General features: G+C 40.8%; 1 protein-coding gene across 1 annotated transcript; it reads left to right on the top strand.

Moving 5' to 3' along the window:
* The first annotated feature begins 6,352 nt into the window (after positions 1 to 6,352).
* On the top strand, positions 6,353 to 18,762 carry FBXO28 (F-box protein 28). Its single transcript, XM_039717055.1, has 5 exons — positions 6,353 to 6,600; positions 12,379 to 12,488; positions 13,430 to 13,568; positions 15,972 to 16,167; positions 18,003 to 18,762. Exons 1-5 carry the CDS (start codon positions 6,388 to 6,390, stop codon positions 18,395 to 18,397), a joined length of 1,053 nt encoding a protein of 350 aa, XP_039572989.1. The 5' UTR covers positions 6,353 to 6,387; the 3' UTR covers positions 18,398 to 18,762.
* The last annotated feature ends 4,491 nt before the right edge of the window (positions 18,763 to 23,253 follow it).

The following is a 23,253-nucleotide window of genomic DNA, read 5'->3' as shown; positions in this document are numbered from 1 at the left end:
TAAATGAAGACACAGTGGCTTGCCACAACTTCTGTCAGCCTGTTCTCTAAGTGTAGTTTCCTTGGACATTGAGGAGTTACAGAGCAGGCATACCTTCCTCTTGGAGATAAGCCACTCCTCTAAACTTGTGTCTGGAAGCTGAAATGAGCCTCTTTGGGGAGTTTGTCACATCAGTGCATGTTTAATGCAGAACATATCAGGCCCCTCCTTGGATGGTGTGTGCTTTGCGCTCACACCAAGTCCATTTTGGTTGTGACATATACTTCCTTACTCACACTCAGATTAAATCCATTTAAAATCTAAACAAATAACTGTATTCTGTCACATTCCTACACCACAGCTGAAATAAAATCTAGATTCTATTCTCCCAACACGAAGAATAGCTGAGTTACATTTACCTCATTCAGAGCCATGAGCCAGTGCCTTGCCTTGTGATAGCACTTACTACTACAAAAGGTAAATATAAACATCATTGGTCACTGTATGTAGGAGCTAGTCATGCAAATAAGCAACTACACGAGACAACCAAAGTTCAGACTCTGTAACTTTAAAGTTAGTTAAAATGATTTCTTGCTTAACTTGCATCCTCTCTGTAAACTAACTCCATTATCTAAGTTGTCACATTCCCTCATGCACCCACTGCACAAAGTACATAATCATGTTACTCAATAAACTAATAATTGTACAGAGCCAGTAGCACTCAGAAAATACTTCAGAAATTTGCATCAATTTTGCTGCAACCTATTCAGGCCTTAGGCTGATCATTTAAATACAGTTTGAAAGAATGGTTCTCTAAAAATAGAAAGTGTCATTAATATCCCAAGCATCCACTCACTTTAAAGAGAAGTCTCAATTTATTCCAGATCAACAAGGAATTATTTAACTTCAGTAAACTAAAGCTCCTCCAACTTCTCAAGTTACTTGCTGGAAGAAAATTTCAATTTCCTCATTCAAAATTCTTTTCTATGTAATTTAAATTCTGGGCTTTTTTCCCTCACAGCTAATTGAACAACCAGCCAGCTAAAGCAAGTCTGTACTGTGTCTTCAAAAGATGAGAAAGAAACTTCCTCTTCCATTAGACCCCAATATCCTTCAACAAATTAGTGTTTTGTATGCATCACACACAGCTGCCATTCTTCTCAATAACCAAATTATATTCACTACACTCACTCTGGATCCCTGTCCATTTATCTGAGCACAGATCCTGACAGAAGACCCTCTGTCACAAAATGTCTGTTTGGGGCAATTACAGCGATTTGGGAAAGCTCTGCAGCCACTCATCCAGCCCCATAAGGGAGCTGGCCAGTGAGGAAAAACAGGGAAGGAACTGAAACACGTTCCCACTAAGCACAAATACATTCAGCTGTTGGAAACAGGAATTCTGTGATCAAAATCCCATTCCTTACCAGAAACTTTAAGACACTGATTAGCCACACAGTGACTCTGGACCTTCATCCAGCTGCATGTTTGGAGGATGTGGAGAGTTAAATGAGCACTGCCATTTTACTGCTGCCTCATCCCTATTGCTCAGCTGCCAAGAAGCCAGACTTAGCTCATGCTAGCAGTCCCTCTGGAGTCAAGAGAGAATTAAACCAGAAGGATTTCAGAAAATACAAAATGATTTCAAGATGAGGCCCTCAACGATATCTTTTTTGTAGAGTGACTGCAGGACTGAGAAGACCGTGTCTTTGTAGCCCTCTTCTCATGGTTAATTTATCTATTTTCTTTGCACTTGCTCACATAGAGCTATAGTCCTGTGCCTCAGAAGAATATCAAATTCTGCTTGAGATAACCCTGGCAGACCTGGGGATATTATCAAAAGTACTTGTGCAGTTTGTTGTGTCTATGGTATTTCACCAAGCTGAACTGATATCTCTGAGACACAGAGACATTACTGATGTCTTCCCTGAACTATCTTTATCATAGTGTAAATATGTGCTAGTATACTGAAATTAAAGGAATTCCTTGGAACTTACATCAAAACTGAGCCCTTCCTCAAGGTGATAACTAATTCTGTGCCCTAGGGATGGCAAACATCCTACAAGAGAATAATACAGAGAATTAGCAAAAGTCAAGTTATCTAATGAAAGCATCTTATTTTTTTTTATCTAAGCTTGTTGACCAAGATTACTTCTGACTACAACTGTGTGAGGGAGGATGTGTAACCTGACCAAGGCAACATGCTGTCAGGAGCTGATTTTGCAGCCCTCCTCGGGGGAGGTATTTTGACTATAAGGAAATAGAAAGGGTATTTGTTTGAACCCTTGTCTTTTTTATTCCTCATGTACATTGGTTTACCTGATTTGTAATTAGTAGAGTAGAATTAATACAGTATGTGTCTACAAATGCCACTTTTCCTGTGGATATGAAAACATTTTAAGCTTTTTCTTGAAATTTGAAACAGAAAAACATATTTGATGAAAGCTTGACTGTGCAACATGCCTGGCCTACATAAATCACTCAAGATTAGTCTGGTCCCCACACTTTCAGTTCAGAAAAATCTAAAGAGACTGTATTTTCTGTCTTCCTGTCTTCTACTTGTTTTCCTTTTGCTTCTACCTCTCATCTCCCATGGAGCATCACATTCTTCTACCTCTCAACATCAATACATGATTACTCTCAGATACCTAATATACAGTATTACAAGTAAATTAAGGGGTGCATGTAGATTTTAGAGTCAGTTTCTCAACCAGATTTGTATGCAACATGTAGCACTACTGGGTCCAAAACTGATTAAACTGCAAAGGATCCAGTTAAATATTTATATTGATTTAAGTAAACTGGGATTACATTCATATCTGAAGCTGACTTCATACCACAATATTTACTCATTTACCTATTAGAGGATTAAAAGCTTCAGCTGTAAAAGATTAATGTGTTCAAATTTACACTGCTCTCTGTGTTTATTAACAACACACTCAAAGGAAATTTAAATATTCCTCTTTTTTTTCCATTTTTAATGCCTTTCACAAAAAGACCTTTAAGCAAGAAAGACTTTACTCTGCCTTAGTGTCCAGCAGCCTGAATGAAAGTACAGCTGTGTGAATAGACCAGATTTATTTCAAATTTACCATTTCTTAAAAAATTTCCTAATATCCATGAAGTGAGCAAACTGCTGCTGCCCCCGAGAAGAAAAATATCGTGTGGGAAAGGCTTTTCTATTTTTCTATTGATTACACTGGCTTAATAAAACAAATCTGTTCTCCTCCTACCCAACTTCTGCTCTTGCCATCAGTTTCTGAGCACGTTACTCCTCTTTGCTCCAATATTCCTAATCAACATGACAGTTCTGACCTACTTACACACTTTCCTTCACCTCCAACCCCCACTGCTATTTTTTTTCCAGCACTCCCATCCTCCCAGATGTCTGCTTGTTAGCTCCTGTTTCCTTTTTACCCTTTCTTTAATTTCTCCTCCTTTCTCAGATCTCATAGACACAACTTGACTTGTGTTTGAGCCAGGCTCCTTTATCTTCAACACAGTTCTTGGTGTTGTTTGCTTCCATACAAAGCCTAACCAAAACATTCCACACAATTTCAGTAAAATTTCACAGCCTGAACACACCACACTCCAATCAGTTGGGAGCACAATATATAGTCCAGAGTATGGAGATATCCAAATTTCATTCCCCCAAACATAAATCAAAATATTATGTGGATTTTTGCATGAAAGGAGTGAAAAAATTCATTTTCCCTAACACCTTCTTGTGAGTCATTGAGAAGTTAAAAAAAAAATCAATCCAACTATGTTCATAACTGTAACATGGTTAAGTAAAAATTATGGCTATTTTAAGATTTAAGGCTATTTCAAGATGATACGTGACATGTAATATGCAAATAGATTCTACATAACTTTATTTTATCCCTTTCAGAAAGTATTATCAAGCTTTCTGGCTTCACAGTATCCCAAAATAACTGAAAAGTTCATCCACTGAAGAGTCTGTAATGGGGGTTTTGTGAAAGTGCGTGAGAACTGTGTTTTTCCAAATTAAAGCAAAGTGATGCATGCTCAGAAAAATGACACCAGATACATTGGGGAAAGACATGAGTCAGAACCTGGAAGGCAGCAGAATTACCCAACTTACTAAAATAGATTTATTAACTGTTAAGCTCTGTATATAGTTAGCATAAAATAGAGCTTGTTCATTGTATTTACTTTTTGGTGATATGAAAAACACACAGCTTATATTTATTAAACATAGAGCTCTATATAAAAAACTGAAATTGTCTAAATGATATGGCCAAAAAAAGAGAAACATTCTCTTGAAACAATATGAGATCTTATATGCTTAGGTAGGATGAAAAATCCCACTTCCTTTTAAAGCATCAACACACTGCCAGCCCAAATTTCACGTGCCAAGTCACAAGTTCATAAAGAATTCTCCTGAGTGAGTTTTAAACTGCTGACGGTGCATGTGAAAGGAGATCAGGTCTGAAACCACGCACAAGAATAAAACCCTTGTTGCAAGATAGCAGCATTGATGAGTTGAGGGGAGGGAGCAAAACACTTCCAGATCCATACAAGGCACACAGTGTTCTGCTCCTAAAAAGGAAATATTAATTTCAGCACACATTTTTGGAGTGCCATTAGGATGACACACATAAAACCTTACCCTTGCATTTGCCCTGCTCCTAAGTTAATTCTTTTCCAGATGCCTCTTTTTGGTTTGGTTTGTTTGTTTTTGTTTTGGGTGGGTTTTTTTTGGTTTTTTTTGGTTTTTTTTTTTAAGAAAGAGGTTGCAGATGAGTTTCTGAGGAGAGGGGGGAGTGAAATAAATGGGTTAGGATAAAACTTCAAAGAGGGAAGCATAGCTGAAAAAAAAATAATGTACAGAGGTGCTGCAGGCAGCTAATTCTTTAGTCCTGTAATATTTTAAGCTGTACTACCTTGGTGCAGGCAGCTAATTCTTTAGTCCTGTAATATTTTAAGCTGTACTACCTTGGTGCAGGCAGCTAATTCTTTAGTCCTGTAATATTTTAAGCTGTACTACCTTGGTGCAGGTACTGAAAGCAGTGGTCTCGTTCTCCCCAAACATTTGATATCTTTATCCCACACACTTTTCTACCATCACTCTTGGCATTTGTTCAGTGATTTCCTCTGCAGTCAGTGTTGAGCAGCACCAGTTCCCCAGTCAAGCACAGACACCCAACGCTGCTGGTGAGAAACAAAGCAGCAGCAGCAGCTGAAGGCACTGAGGAGACTGGCACCATACTTTTCAAAGGCTGTGCCAACTTCTATCAGGCTAAAATGCTTGTGAAACTGAGGAGCATCTCTTTCAGAAGCACCAGGGAATGTTCTAGAAACAGCTCTTGGTCCCAGCAATCTGCTGCAGAAACCTCCCTAACATACAGGATAAAGGGCAAATAAAGGAGCAGAGTTTGCTTTATCCTGGGTATTCCGCCTGCTCAGTTATGGCTGGTTCCAGGCAGTGGTTTTCGGGCTGCCGAGGGTTTTGCCAGCTGGCTCTGATCCCAAAGGCTGGCAGCAGACCTGCAGCCTCTGGCTGCTGTGGCTCCCTGTGCCACCAGAGTAGGGACAGCTCGGACACCAACCACTGAAGGGGGTGCTCGCAAATCCATAGGTAAAATTCAGCAGGTTGGATTACTTTGTAATGAGGATGTAGTTTTGGCTCGCTTAGGAACTACAGAGGTATTTTCCACCGTGCAGCTGCCTCGCTGTGATCCAAGCACATTCTCCCGGTAGGTCCCTGTGCTGTTGGACGGAGGAGCACTGCCGAGCACTGCAGCACCCACGGAGCTTTGGGAGCTCCTTCCCACAGAGGGGCATGGACAGGGAGGCGCTCATCCCTTCTCTCCGGCTGGAGCTCATCCCTTCTCTCCGGCCTCCAGCCCAGAACACGAGGGGATGCTCTCAAGCCGCCTCGGGGGAAGTTCAGGTTGGGTGTCAGGGAAACTCCTCACGGGAGTCACAGAACCATTGGGGTCGGAAGGGACCTTTGGAGATGACCAGCCCAACCGCCTGCCAAGGCAGAGTCACCTGGAGCAGGTGACACAGGAACGCGCCCAGGTGGGGTCTGAGTGTCTCCAGGGAGGGAGACTCCACAACCTCCCTGGGCAGCTGTTCCAGCTGCTCTGCCACCTCTACTCGAAAAATTCTCCTCGGGTTGGCGAACTTCTCGGGCTTTAGCCTACGGCCCTTGCTCCTCGTCCTGTCTCCGGGCACCACCGACAAGTGTCGGACACCATGCCTCGAACGGCTCTGCGGGCAGCGGTAGCGACGCAAACCCTGGGGCACCGCAGCAGCAGCGGGGATTCCATTTCCCCCGCTCCCTGCGGGAATAGCGGGGCCGGCCCGCCGTGACGGCTGCGGAAGAGGCGTCACAGAGAGGCGGTGCCGTCCCCCCGCGGAGGAAGGACGGGCTGCAAGATGGCGGCGCCGGAGGAGCGGCTCGTGTCGGAGGGCGAAGGCGGCGCCCCGGGCTCGGCGCGGCTCTCCCCGGCCCCGCTGCCGGAGGCCGCCGAGCCGCTGGCGCCCATGGAGCCGCCGCCTCAGAGCAACACGCTCATGGGGCTGCCCATCGTGGCTATCGAGAGCATCCTCAGCTTCCTGTCCTACGATGAGACGAGCCAGCTGCGCTTGGTAGGGGCCGCGGAGGGGAGGCGGCGGGGCGGGGGCCGCGGGGCCGCGGCCGGGACCGGGCTCTGCCCGCCTGGCCCGGGGCAGCTGCGGGGGTGGCGGCGGCCCCCGCCGGGCTGCTGCGCTCGCCGGGGAAGGGGCTGGATGAGTGGGGTGGGATGGGGCTTTATCCCTTCTGCGCTCTCCGTGTGCGCTTCCATACACGCATTCCTGCAGCGCTTTATACCGTCTCTGACTTCTTTCATTCCTTTCACGCTCTGTGAGAAAGCACCGGGCTGCTGGCGGCTCATTTCTCCTAGTGACTGGTTGGGGTGGGTAGTCTATTGTGTCTCATATGTGTGTTTATTTTTGCTTATAGGGTTTAAGCCTACAAGTGTAGGAGGTGGTGAGCCTGCTGCTCCAAGAATACTCCCCTGTCTAGAAATGTGGGTCAAAAAAGGAGATGTAAAAATACCCCAAAAAAACCAAAAAAACCTGCCTGCTTCTCCCGGTCTTAGTGGATGTGTAATTAATAACATATAGTATCTGCACCTCTGGACTTGATAATGCCAAAACCCTGCAGCTGTCAGTGAGGAGATCAATGTATATCAATATTTAACTGCCTGCATAAGGAGCCTGATGTAAACCATGTCATATTATGATAAGCTGTCTTACTGAACCTCTCATGAGTTTGTAAATGGAATAATAGTGAGGGCATTGATGCACAGCTTATGTAACTCAGTAAACGTGCATGCACTGTACCATTCCTATTTTAAGAACTTGATTAGTCTAAACTGGATAATATTACAAGTGTATTTCTGCAGGAAATTGGACTGCCTGTGTCCTGGATCAGTAACCTGAAGTGTTGCATCCTGACTGTAACTATAAACCAAAAGCTCTTCAAGCAGAAAATCTGTTCTCATTTATACTGCTCCAAGCACACCAGTTCCTAAATATTGCTAGAGTGTGCTGTCAGTCCCCTGAGGACTTCAGCTTCTTCTGTGAGAGTAGGTAGTGGATCTGTAAAAAAGATGTGGTACTTGAGAACCACAGAACAGCCTGAGTTAGGAGTGAGCCACGAGGATCACAGAAGTCCAGTCCTGGCCCTGCACAGGACATGCCCAAGATCACAGGTGGTACTTGCAGTTTGACCACTGGGAAGGGATGTAAATCCCATGGTGTTTGGATGTGCCGCATTTCAGGCTCAGGGTTGCAACGCCAGGCACACCCCGTGGCTGCAGCTTTCCCTTGCATTTTGTGAATGGTAGTGCCTGTGGGAGCTCTCACAAGTCCACAGGAGGCTTTTTCTTTCTCCAGCTCTAAGTGTTTGTCATGCTCTGTTGGCAGTGAAGGTGAGAGTAGGAAAGGTGAGGATGTCAGGACTAAACCAGCTGTTTAACTCTCACTGGCACTTAGGAAGTAAAACTGACACACCTCCAAGTTCCTTTTTCTAGAAGAGGACTGCCCCTTTCCGAACTTTCAGAAATATGCAAAACCAGATGTGATAAATACCAACTTTGAAACATATGTAGAACAATACTGGGCGTAAAATGAAGGAAACTATTTGGTTGGTCTTTCCCTACTTTGAGTTTTTGAGTCAGTGGCAGCCAAGGAAATTAATCTCCATCAAATTCCTAACTGTTCCCTTAAGCACATCAGAAGGCATTAAGAGCATTCTTCTGAGAAGAAAGCAGCCTTTTGTTAACCAGCAGTAATGTAAAGAACCAAAGCCTTTCTGGTTTGAGCCCATAAGCTTGATCAGCTGGGTCTTTCAGGTGGCTGTTCAGAGCTGAAGGTGTTCTTTTGGCAGTTCACTGAGAGGCAGACACTGAATGTTCTTTATAGCTCCACGTGCTTTTGTCAGAGAATTAAGGTAGCCTTTAAAAATACTAGTGCCCAGGCATAAATTCAGAATTAAACTTCATTACTTTGGGATTTTTAAAGGTGGTGAGTAGTCTTTGGCACAACCTGCATGTTCCTGCTCTAAGAGCTGCCCTGCACAAGCAGTAAATTTTTGTTTTCTGTGAGGACTGACTTGAGCTGCTTATCAAAGATGAATGAGTGTATCTTACGATAAGTAGTGTTGTGCTAAAGATACATTGCAGGAGCACATTAATTGAATGACAGATATGAAATTGCTCAGGTCTCATGCATATTAGAAACATGCCCAAAAGCAGCCTCATTATCCCTTAGAATGTGGGATTCCATGGGATAAAGTGTCTTGAGGAAGGCAGGAAAACCCAGGACATCAATTGACCTAAACAAAGTTTGATCATACATGTTTAGACAAAAAAATGTGGATTTGCTAAACCAATAATTTTTATGCATTTTCTGGATCCCAGCCTGGAAGGAATGTCTTAATGTGCTTTTTATTTTGGATCTCCTTAGCTCAGTGATCCATAAAAAAAAAAAAGTCCCTGAATTGAACTGGGTTTGGATCTGCAGTGTATACAAAACAACAGACTGAGGAGTTGGCTGGGTGGGAGGACATAGAGCACCAGAATGTTTTCAGATTGAAATGGAGATAGCAATGTGCATTGTTTATGTAGAGCATAATGAGGAGCATAATCTCAGGCATAAGATCCAGAAGTCTTTTCTGTCCCCAAAGGATGAGGTAAAGAACATTTCCTGCTTGTGATGATTGCCATCAGACAAGGCAAGGCTGTGGGCCCCTCATTGTGCAAAAAGCACTTGCCTTCCTGAGCATAATGCTTTCTGCTATTCCTGGGGTCACTGTGTGTGAAAGCATAAATGAAGCACCTACAGGTTAAGCAGTGAAGTAGATCCAAGGAGCAGAGACTAAACAATAGGTATTCAGAGAGCAGTCATGTCTGAAATGGGGGAAATCTTCAGCCCTCAAACTTTTGTTCAGACAAAGTGAATGAGAGGAAAAGCAGCAGCATTTTGCTTTCAGCCCTTTTGAGTATTTACTTCATCTACTTCCTCTGATGATCCCCATGAGAGAAACCCAGAAAACCCCGAGGATGCCAATGTCTGAAGCTGTACTGTGCATGCTGACAGGGAAGCTCACTAAGTTCCAGCTTTTGAAGGCTCCTTTTACAGGGATGTTTTTAGTGACTTGCAGAAGCTTTGAAATTTTTACCTCAGTGGGATAATAATGAAATTCTTAGATTCCAGGGTTTTTTCTCAGTCATATGTCTGAGCTTGGAAAGGCACTTCCATTCAGGCTATTACTACAACATGCATGATCAAAATTACACAGTCCACAACCTCCTTCCATGAGCACTCTGAGAAGGTTATCTTGGATTCTGCCACAAGTCAGAATTAATTAGATTCTGCAGTAAACTTGTGCTTATTTCCTGCACAACACAAGTAAGGACTGATAGCCTTTGGACAGCATGGCTTTGATATTCCCAGTTTCAGCCAGTCTGTGTTTACAGGCATTTCTGTTTTAAGGTTTCTTGATGAAGTTATAAGCATTTTGCCACTTACTTTACCCTAAAAAAGGCATTTTATGGACCGTGGTGTCAGTGTACCATCTAAGAAAAATAACATCCATTGAATCTAAATACTCTAGGATATTTTGTATTTGTTTTGGAGTTGGTTATCTGGTAGTGAAGCTTGGAAGAAATAAAACATGCTTTTTAAGGAAATTAGTAGATTGTGTCAGTTTGTTTACAAAAGAAGTGGAAAATTAGTTTATAGGATCATAGAAAGCTTTTATGTGATATTTTGTCACATAAAAGCACATGAAGAAGCAACCTCTCCTTCTGCTTTTTACATGGATTTGGAATACCTTTCTAACCCTGAAACTTTAACACAGGGTCTGGTTGGACTTGACCTTTGGGGAAACACAGCCTCTTTCAGCTCTGTGACTGAAATAAGAAAACATTCACCAATATTGCAAATACAAGGATAAGGAAATTCAATTTATGGTCTGTTAGAATACGTAATATCAAACTGTCTTGGACAGCTATGGACACCTAAAAGTGTAATGAAGCTACTTTGCATACAACTTTGCAGTCTAGAAGAGATACATTGTTCCTGTAAATCTGGGTGCTCTATGGTTTACATGGTGAACTAGCTGAGAATTACGAGGTTATTGGTAACATAAGTTGCAAACAAACACTTTTGATTTCTGGTGGTCCCGCAGTTTGGGTTCTGGGCAGATTATTGACTAAATATGGGTAATGTCGAGAAACTGGAGCAAATAATCCTTGCTGCAGTGTAGGGCAAGCAGAGGAGGCAGGTTAAACCCCAGCTGCAGCTCCTGGGGCCTCTCTGCCGGCAGATGTCACTGCGCGCCAGGTTCAGACCCGCTCCGAGCGCGGAGCTGAGCGCGCCTGGAGAGGTTTTCCTCTGGTGCCCGGGGACTGCAGAGCTGAGCAGCCCCGTGCAGCTCCCAGTTCCTGCTTCAGGGATCCGGTGCCTTTAGAGCTGCGAGAAAGCTGCAAAGCCTTGACTCAAAAACGATTTAAATCTCCTACGAGCTCAGGGAAGAAAGAACCATTTCCTCCTTCCTGTAGGAAGGGCCGGCATTTTTCCTTATACACAGGAGATGATTCAACTGGATCACTGAATGTGGGGCAGAGTGTGCTGAGACTCTCCCTCTGCCGTTTGTCTGTCTGATCCTTCTTTGTTAACCAGAAAGATGTAATACCGAGGAGCACATTCAGATCCACAGTCACTGCTAATGGCCTGTGCATACAGAGCTGTCTGAAAGTGGTCACTTCTCACAGAACCTGGGACACAAAGCAGAACTTCTTTCTTTTTATGCAGGAGGCATTACACAAAGTAATTGCAGGTTTTTCTGGGAGAGGTGAGAATCTTCTTCCTCGAGGTATAAACTGATATAGGCTTTAAAGTTATGAAAGAATAAGTGTTTATTAAAAAATAGAAAGTGTATTTATTGGTAAGTGGGGTCACAGATCCTCAAGGTATAAACTGATATAGGCTTTAAAGTTATGAAAGAATAAGTGTTTTAAAAAATAGAAAGTGTATTTATTGGCAAGTGGGGTCACAGTGGGAGCTGTGGACTTCAGTACCTAAAAAATCCCAACGAAAACAAAACTATTTCAAAGAACAGTTGGGTCACTAAGCTCTTGTGTCTTCAGAATTGAATAGCAATTGCTTTAAACATTTGTATGAGTTGGCTTTATAACTGGTAACTTTGTGAAGGTTTAACTTTAGCAGTTTATTATATCTTCTGCAGCTCTTCATGTCCTTTCTTCCTAAATCTGTGGGGGAAAAATCCCCTGAGCTACTGGTGTCCAACAGCAAATAAAGGAATCTTTTAAACCGAGGAGAAGATACTTTGTTATACAAAAAGGAGAATCTTGTTCCATGTGCAATGCTTTCCATGTGTTTTTAAATTTAATTGTGCTTGAGTTAAAAAGCATAAGCCTTAAACACTGGAAGAAAACCACAGTGATTTCTTGTCTTTAAAGGTTTCTGTTTTTGACACTACAAAATAGTAACTTCATCTACTGAAATCACACTGGAGACCATGCTGAAAGCCAGGCATGGGCATTTGCAACTTCCATTAAAATCAGAGGAAATTGTATTTGCTTCTAATAGATGGCAGTCAGCCTACTGTCTCTTGTTAGGCAAAATCAACAGATTTATTTGTGAACTGTGTGAAGCATTGCTGCTCCTTTTTGGAGTATTGTGATCTTTGGTGGAGATGGGAATGCCTTAATCTCAGCTGCACTTTTTGCTTGTTGAAATGGAGCAAAAAACAGTAAGAGAATCTCTTGCTACCTGGCAAGTAGGGATTAGTTAATAGTAAAAGTGAGTTGTGGCCTTAATTGAGCCTTAAGATTTCTTTTTACTTAAATACAGGTTTGTAAGCGAATGGACTTGGTTTGCCAGAGAATGTTAAATCAGGGATTTCTGAAAGTGGAAAGATACCACAACTTGTGTCAAAAGCAAGTTAAAGCTCAACTTCCAAGGTATGTACCAGTTAAAACTGGAATTAAATTTAATTGTACTGGATTCATTTAAGCAGATTATTGAAAAGGAATTACTTTCTGGCTAATTCTTTTATCTATCTTGATATTTGTGTTTATTTAGTGGGGTTTTTTTTCCTAAAAGCACCTTGAACCTAAGATTTAATTACAGAATATAGTGGTGTGAGAAATGTGTCTGGTATTTCAAACAGAGAAGTCTGGGTTCTGTATTACTCAACTCTTCTGACAAATCAAAGGAGGATTCCTGGGAATGAATAAATGCCATTCCTTTTCAAGAACAACTGCCTTCACTGATGATTTATCAAATATTCTGCTTTAAAAAAAGGATGAGGTTTTTCACTGGCAAGGATGAAATGGGAACAAGGAAGAGGGATTTGACATGTGAGCATTACTGGGAACTGATTTCTCACTAAAGCAATATCTTTCTTCCTCTTTCCAGTGAATAAGTGCAGCTGCTGCTGTGTCCTATCAGATTTCCCAGTCAGAGTGAAGAAAGTAAATGCTACTTAGCATAGAGATCCTTTATCAAAAAGTGTTTCTATCTCAACCTAAACTTCATAGTAGTTCTTCACTATGTAAACTTCACTACTAATTATTATTTCAATTGCATTGAAGTGCTGAGAGTGAGTGGGATAAATATATTCACTCTGACTCAGTGGCTGCTGCTAGTTAGTACTACAGCCTTGTTCTTAAATAGTCCTCAATTACATAATTTATGGAGCACATGAGGTATAGTAATTACTTAAAGAACAAATTTTGTCTAAGAAAGTGTAGTATGCTGTTACTAGCTGGGTCTCAGTATCTATTATTTCTGTGAAGACAAATGTTAGTGGTTACAGGGTTTTAAGGGTGAAATTAACTTGACAAATGTTCCAGTTGGATTTTTTTGTTAAATCAGTGTCACCTTGTGGTCTGTTTTCCAGACGGGAGTCAGAAAGGAGAAACCATTCATTAGCTCGCCATGCAGACATCCTTGCTGCTGTGGAAACAAGACTCTCTCTCCTAAATATGACTTTCATGAAGTATGTGGATTCCAATCTCTGTTGCTTCATACCTGGAAAGGTAAAATGCAGATATATTATGGGAATATGTATCTGTGTTTAAAAGATAGGATTGTGTAACTTAACCTGGCACAGCTGGGGAAAATTGATACTGTGTGTGTGTATATATATTTATATATATTTTTAAATATTTATATACACACTTGCAAATAAACCTACAAGCCAATTCTCTGTTTTACCAGGCAGTCTGAAATGAATAAACCAGGCTGTATTTAAATATTAATTATTTTAAATTAGATTTCTATTTGCCCTTAGATTCTCTCTTGATTCTGATGTTTGACTTGTGGCATACTCATCTTCTACAACCTTTTAGAAAAAAGCATGTGATCAGGCCATCTGAAGATGTAGTAATTTAGATTACACATAACACTAGGTACTCAGTCAATCATGATTTTAGGCACCTTCTTAAGGGTTTGAGTACTTCAGGTTAATTGAATTAAAGTATTTAGTATGTCAAAACACTGTTCAGTGTTACAGTGGATGGTATATTTTTGTGCAGTAGGTGGAATTAGTTTTAAATGTAAAGTGTGTTAAAAGGGAACATCATTGAACAGTTCTGGCATTTTAGAATACCAGCCCAGCATTAAATATAAATTATGCAGGCAAGATGTACATTGGAGATAGCGATGTTTTATAAGCTGTGAAATCACCAGTGCACAGGGGAATTGACAAAATTGTGCTCAGAGGAAGACTGCTACAGCTCAGGGATTAAATGAGATCAGTGAACATTATCCTAATGCTCCATTCATTGATCTTCCCATGTAAGCTTTGGATATGTTGATGTTACTTTTTTGTGGGCAGAGAAGTGAATTGCAGTGAGATGAATGGAAAAGTTACCTCTTGGATTCTGGGGAAGCATGCAGGCACTTTGTGGTAGGCTAAACTCTTGAGTGTGGAATGTATTCTTATCTGGAAGAAGTAACTATTTCTGTTACTCTTGTTGACTTGATATTTAATTCATTTTAAATTATATTCTTGGATGACTTTATGTTATACTTTTATATACAATGTATTTTTTAAAAATTAATACAATGTAATACAATGAAGTCAAATGAACTTAAGCCTGATACTTATATGGTAAATGGGATACTTTAAAAAAAAATGTTGCTTTACTGTTCTGAAGAGCAGAGGGAAAGGCAGTACTCATCCCAGACCAGGGGTTGGGCAGGTGAGCTTGCTTTTCCTTGTGGACACCAACTTGTAAGCACCTCGATTTTATTTTGATACAACTGCTAAAAACCTGGTTTTGGTTTTTAGGTTTTTTTTTTTAATTATTTACTTGGTGTGTGAGTTTGCTAGCACTGCTGCTCTCTCAGCACAGTTACCAGTTCACCCATTAATTAATATTTTGGTCAATCAGATTCAAGGCTTAGTGTTCACTTACAGTCTGTGGTTTCCCTCCCACCTGCTTTGCTTTCCTCAGGAAGTTTCACCTTAGAACTGCCAGGAAGTGAATTTGTGTTAGAATATGCAAATCCTGGTTTGAGGTTCAGCTTTCTGTGTGATAGCAGAGCACTGCTGCAAGGTTTTATATTGAGGATGTTGTTGCTAACAGGATATAAAGTGGATGAAATTAGAGCAGTCATTTGTTGTTTGATGAGAAACTTAGGTCTTGTCTGGCTTTTGGGACTTTTTAGCTAAGCTTCCTTTATCAGAACAGAAGGTGCTCTGTATGACAAGGTGTGTTCTTCACACACTTTATTATGTGTGTTCTTCAAACATTCTTAATCCTGTGCAAAATACCTGCATAGCTTTGGCTAAGAGACCAGCACTCCTATCTTGACCTGCCTCAGATTTTAATTCATAAATTAGTAAGACTCCCTTCATCTCTCTGTATCTCTCCTAACTCAAGGGCTTTGTTTTCCATACCTGTCAAGAGAGTTTTGTTCTCTGTCAATAGTGAATTGATGCTTTGCAAATGAATATATTTTGGACTTAATCTGAATTTGCAATATTTTGTGTGTATGGAAATGGACTCAAGTAAATATTTACAGCTCTTCAGGCTGACATAATGCTAATTCGTGCTACTCCAATTCTGTTTCATGACTGGCAGGGGTAGTGACTGCTCTGCTTTAGGGCTTCTTGCTTCAGGTTTTCCTGAAAGAAATGATCATGCTCTGCTGAGTAGAGATTATGTAACTTGCAAGCCAGCTATGACTGTACTTCAAATTTTACCTAATGAGCATTATTTCATGACTTTGAAGAGAGCTGTTGTGATAGATTAAATGAATAGCTTCTCTGATACATCATGAGCAACACTTCAAAAAACTGATCTGGAACTAAAACACACAGTGGTGTGCAACTGTTATGTGGTAAAAAAACCCTAAATATGCCAGAATTCCTAGAACAAACTGAAATAATCTTGCCTTTATCAGAAAATCCTAATTCTTCTTAAATGTTTTAGGTAATAGATGAAATTTATCGAGTGCTAAGATATGTAAACTCTACAAGAGCTCCTCAGAGAGCTCATGAAGTTCTTCAAGAACTAAGGGACATTTCCTCCATGGCTATGGAATATTTTGATGAGAAGATTGTTCCAATACTGAAAAGAAAGATGCCTGGGTCAGATGTATCGGGACGTCTAATAGGAACTGCCCCAGGTATTAATTCCAACATATAGTTAACTTTTATTTAGTTGTTCTTTAAAGAAATCACAGCACTGTATGTTTTCTATGCTCCCTCCCTTAAATGGGAGCTTTATTACATAAATATTGATGATACTTGTTTCTTAAGAATGCTAACTGAAATTCATTTGCTTTGAAATTTAAGGAGCCTTTGTACTACTAAAAGAACAGTCACTTGAATGTATGTTAGAATTATGCATAGTGTGTGTTCGTTAAACAAATGCTTTTGTGCCACCAATGAATGAGACTTTATTGCTGCATTTGGTTGAAATTTGGCACATGAGATGAGAACTCGATGCCTTTTATTTTTAGGACAAGCTGCAAATGAATTTGACTAAGCTGTGGTAGTACATAGAGGGCTGGAGTGGGCTTTTTTTACTTTACTGGGGGTACTATTTTATCCACTAACAAGGAAAATAGTTACAGGTAATAGTGAAAAGGAAATTAAAATAACAGTCTGTAAATAAGCCATTAAACTGGTCCTTTGAATACTCTCAGACTTTCCAGAACTTTTGTGAACCAAACTATAAGATAGCTGCCTCTTGGCTGAAGTTATCCTAATGGTAAAAGATTGGTAAAATTGTAGAATTTTTCCTATACATGATGTGTTCACATTTTAGGAACTGAAATTTAACTCTCTAGAAGGATAACTTAGTAAAAACTGGGGGGAAAAAATATATATCTTAAGTAAAAACAATAGGCCTAACTGCAGATACTTTTGTTTCTTGTATGTCCTGTCCATCCTTTTAGCCATAAGTGTGTATGCCACCTTTAGTACATCCTGCTAGTTGTATTTGAATTTTTATAATTATATACCTTTTTTAAATTATATATAGGTTTAAATTTTTTTAAATTATATGTGTTAGTATATACTGAGCCTCTCAGCTGAGGAAGTATTGCCCAAACCCACAGTTGATATCAATCAACTTTTCAAGGCCAAGGCTTTGTGGTGCATAAAATGCCTCTCTCTTGTTGAGGGAAGGGCATAACCTCTCCAATAGCAACCCCTTAGTGTCACATAATGATGGTAGCTGTGCTGCCATCCTAATGGAAAAAAAGGAGGAAAAGGAGGATGACTGTTCCAGACTCTTCTGTCTGGAGAGCACTTAAAGTTGCACTTAATTGCACAGCGTTGCTAGAAGACTGTAATGACAGAAAAAGTGATAGATACCTTTTATGGCAGAAAAAGTGAAAGAAATTATACAGTAGCTGTTAGTCTCCTTGATTTGCAGGAACTTTATTAGAATCAACAGTTCCAAGCTCAGATTCCAGTATGGTTTTAGTGCTTAGGAGGAGTGATTCTAAAGAAGCATGGAAAATAAATTCCTTTCTTCTAAAATGTAAGTTATACCGAAATACCTTGTTAAGTTCCAAACTACAATTTTTTAGAGCTTTAGCTGCAGCTAAGACAGCAGAATTTTGCTGGTCTAATGAAATATATTTATTCAGTCTTAACTATCCCATATTAAGTAATTCAGAGATGTTTTTGTCACAGAGTGATCTGTGACACTAAGTCTAGATGACAACACAGTAGTTCTACAGTTTTTGATGCAGCAAAAGGAGGGGGGCTTATATACAGAAAATAAATTATGAACTTTTTTCCTGACTACTGAAAAGCTGTAAGTATTTTAAATTAAACTGGTTGTGCTCTGAGATTACACTTAAGTGACTGTGAATGTGTTTGCCTGTTCACGTAACTTACCATGGGTATTCAGATTCACGTGTGGGGAGTAGGGATAAGCAAAATACAAACACTGGGAGACCATTTCTACCCGTAAGTTGCAGAGTATTAATCACAGTTCTCTCTGAAGTTCCAGGGCCTTCTGCAGCACTGACCACAATGCAGCTGTTCTCCAAGCAGAGTCCTTCCAGGCAGGAGGTCACCAAGCTGCAGCAGCAGGTGAAAGCCAACGGCACGGGCCTGACGGCGCTGAAGCGGGAGATCTCGGAGCTGCGCGTCAAGGTGCAGGAGCAGCAGAAGCAGCTCCAGGATCAAGACCAGAAACTGCTTGAGCAAACCCAAATCATTGGGGAACAGAACGCCCGCTTGGCCGAGCTGGAGCGCAAGCTGCGGGAGGTGATGGAGAGCACAGTAGGGAATTCTTCAGGTTCCGGCTCAAATGAACAATCTCCCAGGAAAAGGAGGAAGGCGGTGGATTCCACAGACTGTCCTAGGAAATCTAAACGCCTTCGGAACAGAAAATAACTGGGGAGGAAATGGCGCCTTCAGGAGGATACACTGCTCTAGTAGCCCAAGCAGGCCTGCTTGTGTGGGTACTGTGACCAGCTTCATGGTGTCACTTAGGCTGCTGGCTCTTCAAAACACCACTTAGACTTGAACAGTGATTTTCTTTCATTGACTTTTCCCCTGCTTTCTATATGGGTGGGCCTAATGCACAGAATCTTTAAGATTTGCAATAGCTACATACTAACCAGACCTGCTCTGTTATGTTTTGAAGGGTTAACCTTTTTTTTTTGTGCAGATGTGTTTTAAAGTAAACTTATTTGTGTTTATGCATATGTTCACATGAAATCTTAAATAAATTGTCTTAACTGACTAAATGGTTAAGAGTAAAAACAGATGTCCTGTTCACTTGAAGGAAAGATCCGCTTTTAAAACCTTGTTTTTGAGAACTTGACCTTTTTTGTTACAAGTGACCTTGTCTGGAATGTCTGAAAAGTAGTTAATACTTTTTGGGGTTCTCTGTAACGAGTAAAACTGACTTCTTAAGCTACAGTATTGGCTATATATTTTTGTAAACTTCCACGGAAGGGCCTTCTATCCAGTCTTCACATGCACACACCCTGGTTCTAGGTCTTGGGAGCCATATTCTACATTTGCATGGATAGATGCATGTACAGCTTAGTCAGCCTGCCAAAAGCACTTGCCTGAAACTGTTCCAAACTCTGGGAGAGAGCACAGAGACCTGTCAAGCAATTCCTTTGTTCCTCAGCCATAAGTCAGTCTCTGCTTTCAGCACGGTCTGGGGAGGCAGGAGGCTTGAGCCCGGGCTGTGTGGCTGCCACCCGCCCTGCCTGGAGGGCAGGGATCTATTGTTAGCCAAAGCTGGAGAGTGGAGAGGCTGCCTGTGCATCACCTGGGCCATGGGCCAACACCGAACACCTGCAGACTGTCCCTGGAGTCACCAAGCTCTGGGGACATCATTTGAGTGAAATGCTGTATTATGGTCAAACTTAAACTATTTTGTGTGTCTGTGTTGGGGTTGGGGTGGAAATTTCTCTGTAACACTGATGACAATATTCTAAGCTTTCCTTATCCTAAAAGGTAAATCACTTCAGACAGAGCTTTAATTTCTTTTGCACTTCTGTTTTGAGCTTGTAACTGGAAAAGCATGTCTTGCACTGTTCAGTCTCTCTGGTCACTTTAACCACCTCAGAGTTGTGTACAGTGATTATTCCCCCCCTGCCATCTGTATATTTTTGGAATCTTATACAAATACCATTGTCCATGGTTTTGTTTTAATGTACTAAACTATGTAGCTTTATAATTTGACTTATGTTTTCTTTTTTTAACCAGCTGCTGCTTTGTCTTTAGGTGGTTCTGAATTCCACTTGGTATGGCACTGAAAATGCAAATGCTGCATTTTGTAGCTGTTCACAGTCTCAATATTACTGCTGTGGGTTAAAGTGCAAGTTCATTTTGTATGGCTGTCAGCATAATCTAGTGGCTGTATTTAAAGCACCAAACAAATCAGAAGTTGTCTGGTCAGGTATTATATAATCATGGTAAACTGACATTTTTCCTGAAACTTCAGCTGCAATTTTTACTTCTAAAACATAGTAGCTTGTACCAGAAGTAACATTACAAATGCCTAATATTTGACAGACATTTAGCTTTCAAATAAATGTTTCAAGTAATTTGAGTCCTTTCCAAAAAAAAAGGCATTTTTCTTAATAATCTAGGAAATTATAAAAGGCTGTCTGAGAGCAGACTTAAACTGCTGAAGGAGCACTTGCTTTTACTGGTTTATACAGCTCAGAATGTTTTTTACAGATAAGTCTATCTTGGAGATAGATACCTGCTATTAAGCTTAAAAATATTGGCATATACCATAACTTTTAAAAAACAATTTTGAGTCAAAAGGGTCAGCATGATAGCTAGAATTACCATGTGATACAAGTTCACTGAATGGTTATTTGTGATAAAAAATTCCTGTAATGGACTAATTACCAGCTACTTCTGGTTAAATGCTTCCTAACAAGTATAAACTTGTGAATTTCATTTACTGAAAGGGTTTATTCATACATTTTGAATATTTTTCACTTCAGTTTCTTTATTAATTTCTAGAATATGCAGACAATTTCCCCCTCCCCACCATCCAAATTGTACAAATTGTTTCAGGTTACTCCAGAGTAGCATTTCTGGATGTGTTGGGGAATCTCTGGCTGCTCGTAAAGGGAGCTGGAAAACAGCAGCCAGTTGTTATGGGAAGTGTTCTCTGGGAACTGTGCCAGCTTGGAACCTTCAGCTCAAGGAAGTATCATGTGCTCCAGGACTGCAGGTGCATCCTGCTCCTCCGTGTGCTGCCAGTGAAATGGGATGAGGCTCATGAAACTTCTGGGTTAGGGGGGATGGTTACAAGGCAGCTCTGAGAAATTCCACAATAAAGGTACACCAGTGTTTTCTATTTCACATCCCACAGAGGGAAACATCAGATGGCTCTTGGCTGGAATGTACACCAGAAAAAGATACACGTGTTAAAAAAACAGAATGAAGTAATTGTTTGGACAAAATAGCTGGAGCATTAATTTCTGACACCATATTGTCCCTTGTTAAATAAAAAGGAAAAATTTTGCAATATGTGAACAAGCTGATGAATCACCTGAAGTAAATCTCTTTTCACTTTCAATGCCTGTGCACATTTATGTGAGTTGGTGTATTAGCCTCGAAGTAGTGTTGGTAGTGATTGGTGATTGTGTCATCTGTTAAGGGAGAGCCTTAAAGCAGTGAGACTAAGATGTAGGTTGCAAAATTACCTGAGAAACTGATTTATTTGCATCTACTGTTTAGTACTTGTGTCAAGGGCTGAAAATGAAAGAGCTGTCAGGGAAAGCAATTTTAAGTGTCTTATATCTAGTTTCTTAAAATAACTTAAAACTACTGAGGCCAGCTTTACTGCTTTTCTAAAAATAGCACTTGCTTAGAAACTGCTTTTTGTTTCATAGTAAGGTTGGGGATTTTTTAAATCAATTTGTGTACCTAGTGAACATGGTGAAAATAAGATGAAAAGATACCATAGTGGTACTTTTTTGAGGGAAAAGCTGTTTGTGACAAGGTCTTGCTTCCCAAACTGAACAGCTGCTATGTAACCACAGTGTGTAAGGACCCTCCAGACCTGGGCTAATGGATGTGGAAGTGCTGGAGGAAGAAAGAGTACCTGCAGATTTCACAGAGTAAAGAACAGATGGAAACAAATGGAACTTGGTCAGTTCCTGATACTCAGCATTGCATGTTAATCACCAAATTCATTAATGCTGCAAAGGATGCCTGCATGTAACTTCTTAATGTAAAAGGTAAGAGAGAATTGAACAGAAACTTGGCTGCTCTTACTCAGATCTTCTAACAGTGAATTGTAGGGAACACTAGGGTTGCCAAAGGAATTTTCAACATCAAGAGCCTCTTGAAAATAGGATAATGTAGGATATAGTGGAATGTGTGTCAGCACAGGAGAGGATGTTCTGATTCCTTGGTGTTCCTGATGTTTTTAAGAGGGTAATTAGCAAATTTCAGTGATTGTTACTTCATGAATTAAATTTACTTCATGTAAATTCAGTTTGGACTGTTTTACAGCAACATGTCTGCTAGTTGTGAACTATTCTGTTAGACTCAAGTTGCATTTCTGTGCTGCTTTGCACTGTACCTGGGCCAGCTTGCTTGTCCATGTGCTCTCCACTCTGCAGTTCTCCTGCCTGGATCTCACCTTCCCCATTCCAAGGATGCAGTCCTGGCTTTGGTTCACATGTAAGTGAACATTCCAGGATTCTTGTTCAAGCTTTGTGCCAGCTGAAGACACAGTAGGTACTGGATCTCACTGTCTCTGGAATGGAAAACATCAGATACAAAACCTGGTGTCTTGCTGAAGACCTAATAAATCTGGGTATGTTACACAGACTGATCAAATGCAGTGATTAAATAGGGAAGACACTTTGCTCTCCAGTACACTTGGGCAATTAAATTGTCCAAATTTAAATTTCCTATTTAATATATTTTTATAGTTGTTTACGCCTTGTTTAACTGCTCTGAAATGTTTAGTTTATAAACCTGAGATCTTCTGTTTAATTGCCCTACTGAAATTCGTGACCATTTACAAACCTATTTGTGTTTGTAGTGCTGTAAACCTGCCTCTGTGTACTGAACTCCTGACGTGCTGTCACTCCTCCAGTGCTCCTGTCACCTGCTGCCACACTCCTTTTGGCAGGATCCTTCCCATGGATGAGGAGTTCCTTAGCACCATGATGGATAGCAGTGCTAATATTTGAACTCCCAGCCAGAAGGGAACGCTGTCAGAAACGTTGTTATGTGGTGTTTGGAGTGCAGCTGAGTGAAACACTTGTGACCCCAGCCATTCTGCAGTCAGCTGCTGCACTGGCAACCCCAAAGCTTCCTTGTTGTGAAATGGTCACTGACCAAAAAGTAAACCTGGCAAGGTCACAGAGCCTCGATGAAATCTAGACATCTGCTTTGCCTCTTATGCTGCACCAATCCTCACAGTCTGCACAGTTCAGTTCTGTGACTGAGGAGGGAAAGGCTGGGCAAAACCTTTCCTGTGTCTCACCTCCTTGCTGCATTTTTTACTTCTAAATTCCACCCTAATGTGCTCTAATTAAAATGCATGCAAACCAAACTATTCTCAAAAGTGCTATGTTCTATAGATCCTGTGCTTTGCCCACTGCTTCACAGAATTGCAGACATTTCCAAGCAGGGATTGAATTTCCCCTCCAACAGCCCTGTTGCATGTGGGACTTCCAGCAGCTTGTAGGCATAAGCCTTTTGTACTCATTATTACTAATAAAATTTAAGTGATGAATCATAACTTTGAG

Source organism: Passer montanus, unplaced genomic scaffold (assembly GCF_014805655.1).
Source record: "Passer montanus isolate IOZ18808 unplaced genomic scaffold, ASM1480565v1 scaffold37, whole genome shotgun sequence".
Lineage (NCBI taxonomy): Eukaryota > Metazoa > Chordata > Aves > Passeriformes > Passeridae > Passer > Passer montanus.
Note: the sequence above shows the minus strand (reverse complement) of the source record. Positions and strands in the feature narration are given on the sequence as shown.